This window comes from Asparagus officinalis, chromosome 5, assembly GCF_001876935.1.
Source record: "Asparagus officinalis chromosome 5, Aspof.V1, whole genome shotgun sequence".
NCBI lineage: Eukaryota > Viridiplantae > Streptophyta > Magnoliopsida > Asparagales > Asparagaceae > Asparagus > Asparagus officinalis.
In genome coordinates, this window is record NC_033798.1 from 82,178,404 (window position 1) to 82,187,161 (window position 8,758).

Consider the following 8,758-nt stretch of genomic DNA (forward strand, 5'->3'; position numbering starts at 1 on the left):
GAGAGAAAAAAATTGCGACGAAAAGGTATCAATACTAATCTGGGGTTGAACAGGCTTTGGGGATGGTGATGGTTGCCGCGTGGGATGTGGGGATAGGTTCGCGGACCAGGTTATCATAACTCTCCTCATTGGGACTGCACTTTTGCAAGGTGAGTTGACTCTTCAACCTTGGGAACTATGCAAAAACAACGAATGCAGTCAACCTAGCCGTTTCCGTGTTAGTTCTTGCCAAGTGAAAGTGAATAATGTTAGTTTAAGTGTTGGATCTATTGAATATGTTAGTTCTACCTGGGTTAATGTTCGTTCTAGGCGTTTCCGTGTTAGTTCTTGCCATTTCTAGCACAAGTGTTTGTTTTGGTGGCCATGTTAGCCCTATCTCACGCTTGTTAGTTCTAGCTGCCCTCCTGTTAGTTCTATCCCTTCTCGAGTTAGTTCTACTCCGGGCTGGCGTTATTTCTATCACAAGTTTTTGCTCTGGTGGCTATGTTAGCCCTAACTTACTCCTCATTTAACATGAAAATACTTACAACACACAACAACAACGTAGTTGTCTGTAAATGTACACGCAAAACAATTAACAACATATTAACAACATGAACATACTTACAACATTGAATACACAACAAAAACCTTGGAGAAAATTAAAATAATATTTACAAAAAAGGTGAATCGCGTGCATACAAAAGAGCAGCACAAAACCTTGCTCTATATTTTGCACAATCTCCTTTTGAAATTGTTATCGACCGTTTTTCGACAATGCTGTTAATGAATTCCATCATAAAGATCCCGCAATCTAACGTTCTGCATTTAAGGGAAAAATATTACAATATTGAAAATGACTGTGAAACAAAAAAATGAACAATTAAATTAGAAATGCATGAAACACTTACGGTCCTTGTTGTGGCACGGCAACTGACACAAGACCATGATGCTCCAATTTCCCCAATCCCCAATTACTCTCAATGAAACTCATAAACTTATTTATAAATTTCACAGCATCGGCGGTATAAATGGGGGAGTTGATTGAGGAGTAGTGATAGAATTTTGTCTCCTCTCTCACTAACTCTACCAGGTGCCAATGTCCGGAGCTGACAATCGGGATCAGAATTCTTTCACACTCCAAGAACTTCTGCTGAGAAACATTTTCCTTCATTCGTTTTGCCACCATTTCAAGATTTCCTTCTAGAAATGCTTGCTAAAAGATGCAATAATGTCAACATTGTGGGATAACATAATAATAATATCCACCAATTAGTGAAAAAAACAAGGATATACTTACTGCAAGCCAAGGTCTTGTGACATGTATCTTTCGATCATAACTATCACTTGTTTCAATCTTGTTACAAAGCCGAATAACAAATGCATCGATCACCTACAAAAATTACCATGAATGAATAAAATAGTTAATATAAATTATTTTATATACAACATCAAACAATCAATAACACAATTGTTTAGAACCTACATCGTCACTGAGTTCACCTCCCGTTAATAGTATATAAGCATCTAAGCGAGATACGCTTGCTTCGGCACACTTCCAAATGTACGTATCACTATATGCAAGTACATTGTGAGAAAATTGCTACTAGAATTAAGTAAATTCAAAGATTATTATTAGAATAAGTCAGTAACAGTTACCTGTTCATTCTCGATTGTAGAAAGTCTTCAATTAATTTGTTCTCATAATCAAACGCCAGTGCCTTACCTGGATAGTCTCTAGATGTAGGTATGAAGCCTTCTTCATTTTTGTACTTTTTTTCCCATCAGGACTATCCAATATCTGGATGACACGTCTCTTCTTTGTGCCTTCCTTTGGTTGATCTAGAGGCATATAAGGTGAAGTAATAGAGGGTCAATCCTTCCTCTCCCTCTTTCCGACAGCCCGTTTGATAGATGGCGTTTCTCTGTTATTCTCATTACCACCTTCATCTTTTTGAGAAACATCTCTATAGAGTCGAGAAGGCATATAATTAACAAAGAGTTACACAAGAATTATATGGAAAATATAAAAATTAAAATTGCAAGAAAATTTAAAAAACTAAACTCACCGAGCATCTTCTAAAATTCTCATGTCTCTTGGGCTCATCACAAAGTCATCACATAAATCGGCTTCCCCAGTTCCTTCCAAATTCTCATATTCCTTAGCTTCCATATCCTCTTTGATTTTTTTTTCTTCAGTTACATTTCCGTCATCCTCTTTCTCCTTGGTTTTTTTTGGCATCTAGCACTACGCTCTTCTAATTCTCGTAATTCTGTAGTGAGCTCATTCAACTCGTACGTCTTCTCCGCAATTAAGAAAATTAATTCAGCTTTCCTTGATTCCTATTTGACCAAAAAAAGCTAGTATTAGTACGTATACTATAGTTGCAAACATAGATACTAACAAAAGGGACATAAAATAATGAACTATTAGAGCAACGATATGTACAAATACTATTGGCGATGCCGTATGAATAAGAGGAGTATTCTCTTGGCCATTATCCGTAACCAACTTCGGGACTCTATATAATTTGTTCATAGTAGTCCTCCTCCACTTTCCAGTACTCTTCACACAAAAGAGCAGCGGTAACCTTTCAACATCTGAATTATACTCTAATTCCCCCACTTTTTCATAAAACCAAACCTACAAAAAAGAAACTACACATTAGCATGTGCATAAACAATAATCATTATCAAAATGAAAAGATATACAAAATAATGTTCATGTAACTCACCAGTAAAACGGAGGAAAAACCACCCATGTACCCGGCATTTGAGCGCTGACCTAATTCCCGCATACTAAGAGACTTCTTTGATTTACTCATCTCTTTGCAAAGAAGAGTGAACACCGCATGGCACCAATTATATTTATGCAAAGTTGATAACTGCTCCGCATATCTAAACGCCCACAAGGGACATGTCTTACATGTCCGCGGGCATAATATGAAGCCGATAATGAAAGCCACAATAAGTTTCACACATATTATAGGGTCTTCATTAATCATATCTACAATCATCTCGGCCATTCTATCGCGCTTCCCCGAAATCACCGCCTTCTTTTCCTCATCGGCTTTCTTATAATTCTTTACAAAATAGGTGTAGATTGTATTAGCCGCTGCCCCACTCATTTTTATCGGAATTCCCTCCTTTGGCAATCCGGTAATTCGGTGAATATCATCTATACCGAACACACAATTTTTATTCCCAATCATGAATGAGCATTTATCAGGATTAAAATTTTGAATCAAGCAATCAATTGCTATTTGCTCATTGCTCAAGGATGTGGGTATATTGAGAAAGCTGTGAAAAGGTGTCGTCTGTAGGGCTTTTAGGTGTCTTTCATCTAATTTTATTCGCTTATCAATTAAATCTCGAAAATAACACAAATTGGCCGGAATTCTCAAGTGTGTTATCTTAGCCCTACAAGAAAATTATAATTCAGAAAGAGTTAAAAATTAAATATATTTGGGCAAATTAAGACGCATATTAACAAGTTTATTAACACAAACATTATACATCATGGCTTACAACAAAAATTATAATTCAGAAAGAGTTAAAAATTAAATATATCATGGCAAATTACTTACGAAGTTGGAGGATTATTGCATTTAGAAGAGGTAGGCTTTGATTTTGAAGAATTCGAAGACGTCGACTCTTTCAATTTGTTCGAAGCCATGAGGGCAGACGTCGAGGGCTTGGTCGAGCTCCGGAGGCGGCGATGAACCTGAGGGCTGAGCTCAAATGCCATCGGAGGCGTGGCTGATGACGAGGGGTGAGTTCGATGGCGAGGAGGAGTAGACGGCGCTGACCCGGCGGCGACGCTCAGCGGCGGCGATCTCGGGAGCTGGAGAGGAGGAGGGGAGGTGATGGCTAGGGCAAGGGGACGGCGGCGACGCTGAACGGGGACGTCGAGGGATTGGCCGAGCTTGGGCGGCGGCGCTTTCGGGCGGTGGTGAGGAGGAGGGGGTCGGTGATGGCGCGATCTGAGCGGGAAAGAAGAGAGAAGGGTAGGGATTTTGGGGGATGGGATTTTCAACGAAGGGCTCAGATCTCTTTATTGGGTTTATAATAAACCGCCCAGATCCCGCATCCTCAGATGACAGCCTACGGAGTCACCCCGGCAGATATCAGCTTTTTCCTATATATATATATATATATATAATATATATATATATATATATAGTATATATATATATATATATATATATGAGAAGAACGGATGTGAGCTGGCAGCGTAGGAAAATTCCTACGCTGCAAGTGTATGACATGTGAGCCCACACCCGATGTGAACTAGTAGGGGGGCTCACATGTCATACACTTTCAGCGTAGGAAATTTTCCTACGCTGCCAGCTCACTCCCGTTTTCTCTTTCTCTCATCTCTCTCTCTCTCTCTCTTCTCTCTCCTCTCTCTCTCTCTCCTCCTCTTATATATATATATATATATATATATATATATATATAATATATATATATATATATAATATATATATAGGAGAGAGAGAAAAATGAGTATACTTGGTACCAAGTACAAATTTTGTGCTTGGTAGTGAGGTGTCTCATCGCCATCACCTCATTCAATTGGGGGACCACATTCACTCATGTGAATGTGGTCCCCCATTGAATGAGTGGAGGATAATATGCCACCTCATCTACAAGCACAAATTTTGTGCTTGTACGAAGGCATACCCATATCCTCATATATAATATATATATATATATATATATTATATATAATATATATATATATATATGCTGTCGGGTGTGTGTAAGTTAAGGAACATGTAAATCAGATTATCGATAACACAAGGTCTTCTTTGTGCCACTTGACAATAGAAACCCTTTCTATAAAAATTTGATGAATCAAACTGAGTTTTAGGAAAACTTCAGAAATCTTTTAATTATCAAAGTACCACAGTTAGATGGTTTCTATAAACTTTTCAATAATTTTAGTGAACCAAACATCCCATAATGTCCGAACACTAGATGCTCGCAATATGGTAAACGCCATTTTCCTCAAAATCTTTTTGTGGAACAGGGAAAAGATCTCTTAGAAGTATTGGACTACAGAGCCCACAAACATCACAAATAAGTACGAACAAGCGATTAAGTGAACACAAGGAATTTTTGCCAAGTTTCAGCATACAAGCCTTTCTTCATGATTCCTCAGCAAGGAAAATCACCATAATCCACAACAGTTACAGGTTCTGATTAAAACAAACTTGTAAACCCTCCGCTCACCTTGCACCGAGACCCCAAATACACCCACAGTCAAGAGCCCAAAGCGGATGATCTCCCTCGCCACGAACCACCCGAAGAACCTGGGCACATCCACGCTTAAAGAGTCACAAGAGGATGATTCTCCCTCTCTCCAACAGGATGTCTTAAATCAACACTCACACGCGCCCTTTTATAGCCTTTGCAATGAAAAGTTCAATCAAGACTGCCTATTTGTGCGCTGAGCATTGATCAGTGCGTCATTTCATTTTCCATGCATCAATCGCGACCTTCCATCTTGCTCATGAAGCTTTCACATTTTCAGTGACAATCTCCAAGCTTCCATATTCCAGATCAACTGATGGGACTTTGGCTCGTGAAATTTAGGGAAAGCCAGAAGAAAAGGAAGGCAAGCTAATTAAAGGGAGATCGCTTCGGTGTTTAGTTTGATGATGGATTCTCATTAAGGGAGATTGCTTCAGCGTTTAGCAGATGCTTGGAACATTGCACCGTTGCATGCTCACAAAAATCTATTTCTGTTCTTTAGTCGGACCATTAACCATTAACAGAATAAGTCGACCTCCTGAATAAGTCGATCTTCAGGTTAACGGAAACAATGCTTTATACTCGAACCACATATTTTTCTACACTGACTCGTTTGCCTGACATCCCAATTCCTAATAACCTTTATCCAGTTAAATTCTGAAAACTCAACGTAATCAATATTCAAATTTTAAATAGTTACTGCTACATCAACACAAGGGGTAAGGATTGTAGTATAGGTATTTGGAAGTTTATGGGGGTACCGAAATACGTCAGACCATCAGGACTCTGTTGTGACTGTTTGTTAATCAATCTAAAGGAGACCCTTTACGCATCTATAGCAAATTGGACTTACCGAAGGCATTTAGCTCTATAGAATTGGTATCCAAACAACTAGCATCCGCTTGATGACGATTGACAAATGACAGCTTTTTTCCACAAATCCTGAAAAAGGGTATATAAACCGTTATACCATGAAAATATTTTGCATGCCACGTCATCATCACACGTGACTGACACGTGAATGGACAAGGTAAACCACAACAATTTCCACTTCACTTAAAAGGAGCTCGGGAGATAACTCCAAGTAGAGAGCTCGGGTGAAGGCTCAGTCCCAAAGGCCGAGCTAGCTGCAAGCAGATTTCCTTTGTCATAAAACTGTCACCCAGAGAAGAATATTCCGCTACACACGTGTCTGACATCAGTGTCACATTCTTTTTGGAAATAAAGGACAACAGTCCAAGTATAAACTGCCCTACTTTCTTTCTCCTTCAATCACAGCCGTATAATGTTTCATATATAAAGGAATGAAGAGTGATAACATCCCTAACTATTGCTAGGATTTTTGCCGCATGTACTATTCTTTACTATCCTAGGAGAGGCTCTAACTTAAGCATCAGAGGGCATACCGGAACCTCAAACCCCCGGGATCATTCCGGCACCGCCTAGTGAGTTGTTTCAGTGTGCAGGTTAGGAAGAATATGAAAGATTTCAACCATTAGCAGATTCATCGGAGGCCCAGTTTCCTTTATTCACTCCACTTAATTAGAAGAGTAATCTGAGAGAAATTTACTGTGTTGTGTTTACTGTCTTACAACAGAGACTAATACACTAATAAAACATAGAACAGTGAGAACATATTGACTATTAATTCAAATAAAGGTAAAAAGAAAAGAATGTAACCTGCGCTGCTGCTCCCTGTTACACATCTACTATGCCAACTCGAGCTCCATCTTATAGGCAAGAGCTGAAGCTCAAATTAAAGATCCTTTCTCTCCTCTCGCCCACTCCGCACATAGCACAGAATCTTCATTTCTCCCCGAAATGCTGCTACCACCTTTGCAACCTGATGGAGAAGGTATCCCAAAACATAATATGCGCAACAAAGGGGTATGGGGAAAATTAGTGTAAAATTTCGAATCTATGCAAATAAATAAATAAATATTGAAAAAGGAAGCATGGAATGTCAAAGATCAGATAACAAATAATGTATCACTGTTAAGACCTAGGCTCAAAAAGAAGACTAAAGAATGTGATACATAAAAGAGAATTTATGTCAGATGCTTATCTGTTCTGTAAATGCATATCCAACAAACTGCTCAGTTTGGATTTAGTACCAAGTTCTATGATTAAACCACGTTTAAAAAAAAGGAAATAAAGCTTTAATGTTAACAGTTAACAAAAGCTAAATTTGAAATATCTTCTACCATAAAAATTAACCCAAAAAAAAGTAAAATGTGATTTAAACAGTTCTCAAAAGATTGGCAGCAAATATACCTGTCACCTTTCGTTTTGGATGTCGTTTCCTACCAACGAGCACGAAAAATATCCCACCCTCAAGAGAAAATCAACTCCACACAACCAAATAGTTACACCTTGCATTTCTTTTCCTTCATTCAGAACTTCAGGCACAGCCAGCCTCTGCCAGGAAGTATCGAACAACTGATAATCACATCCAAGAATGTGTTCGAAATAAAACCCAAAATCCAGAGATGTCTCATCCAATATAAGGTTCCCAGGTCAAGATCCATAGTGTCATAGGTGTGGGAAAAACTAGCAGGTATGTATCTTTGAAGCCTTTTACGTGGCTCCATCTTCTGATAAGAATTGGTGTTTTGGGCTGCCACATTTGCAACCTGATAAAGAAGCTATGCCAAAACGTATTATGAGCAACAAAGGGGGATGGGAAATATTACTGTTAATTATCGAACCTATATCCAAAAAAAAAATAGCAATTGGATATTAAAAAGGCATGCAGAACCTCTGCCAAAATATAATTGAAAAAGTAAATGTGGAACATCAAAGATCAGATAACAAATAATGCAACACCGTTGAGCTCTAAAAAAAATAAAGAATGCTATCCATATGAGATACTTTACGTCAGATGCTTACCTGTTGTATAAAATACATATCCAGCATTCTTCACACAACAGGTCCACTTTGAACAAAAACAACCTACTTACCTGTTGTATAAAATACATATCCAGCATTCTTCACACAACAGGTCCACTTTGAACAAAAACAACCTATAATATTAACAATGATAATCACATTGATATCTATTTTTCTCTGCACTGCTCAATTTAAATTTAATACCATGTTCTATGAGTAATCACGTTTAAAATTTAAAAATAAACAGGAAATAGAGCAATATTTGTATTAACAGTTAACAAAAGCTGAATTTGAAATATCTTCTAAAAGTTTTAACAAAGCAAGCAAAACATGATTAAAGCAATTCTAAAAAGATCAGTAGCAGATATACTTAATCTGTCACCTCTTCTTTTGGATGCGAGTTGGTACCAATGAACAGGGCAAATATCCCAACATCAAGAGATAAAATCAACCCCAAACAACCAAATAGGTACACCTTGCATTCCTTTTCTTTCAGACCCTCTGGCACAGCCAGCCTCTGGCAGAAAGTATTGAACTACTGATAATCACAGCCCAGACTGGGTTTGAAGTAAAATCCAGAACCGAGCGATGTCTTATCCAATATAAGGTTCCCAGGTCAAGATCCAGTCGA

The 8,758-nt window shown here is 38.2% G+C and overlaps 1 protein-coding gene and 1 long non-coding RNA gene across 3 annotated transcripts; both read right to left on the bottom strand.

The window, feature by feature from the left end:
* Positions 584 to 3,903, bottom strand: LOC109839893. 2 transcript variants are annotated; one of them, XR_002246759.1, is made up of 8 exons: positions 2,715 to 3,903; positions 2,429 to 2,623; positions 2,049 to 2,322; positions 1,639 to 1,946; positions 1,466 to 1,553; positions 1,280 to 1,372; positions 891 to 1,195; positions 584 to 801 (listed from the first exon to the last, which is right to left on the bottom strand). XR_002246759.1 is itself a non-coding variant. In XM_020408345.1 (7 exons), the coding sequence occupies exons 3-7, from the start codon at positions 1,644 to 1,646 to the stop codon at positions 654 to 656; spliced, it is 642 nt and encodes a 213-aa protein (XP_020263934.1). In that variant the 5' UTR covers positions 1,647 to 1,946; positions 2,049 to 2,322; positions 2,429 to 3,901; the 3' UTR covers positions 584 to 653. The 2 variants fall into 2 exon arrangements, 1 of the variants encoding a protein (XP_020263934.1); XM_020408345.1 differs by having other exon boundaries at positions 2,429 to 3,901.
* LOC109839932 lies at positions 5,120 to 8,249 on the bottom strand. The gene is made up of 2 exons (XR_002246766.1): positions 7,513 to 8,249; positions 5,120 to 7,081 (listed from the first exon to the last, which is right to left on the bottom strand). It is a non-coding gene; the product is annotated as an uncharacterized LOC109839932 (long non-coding RNA).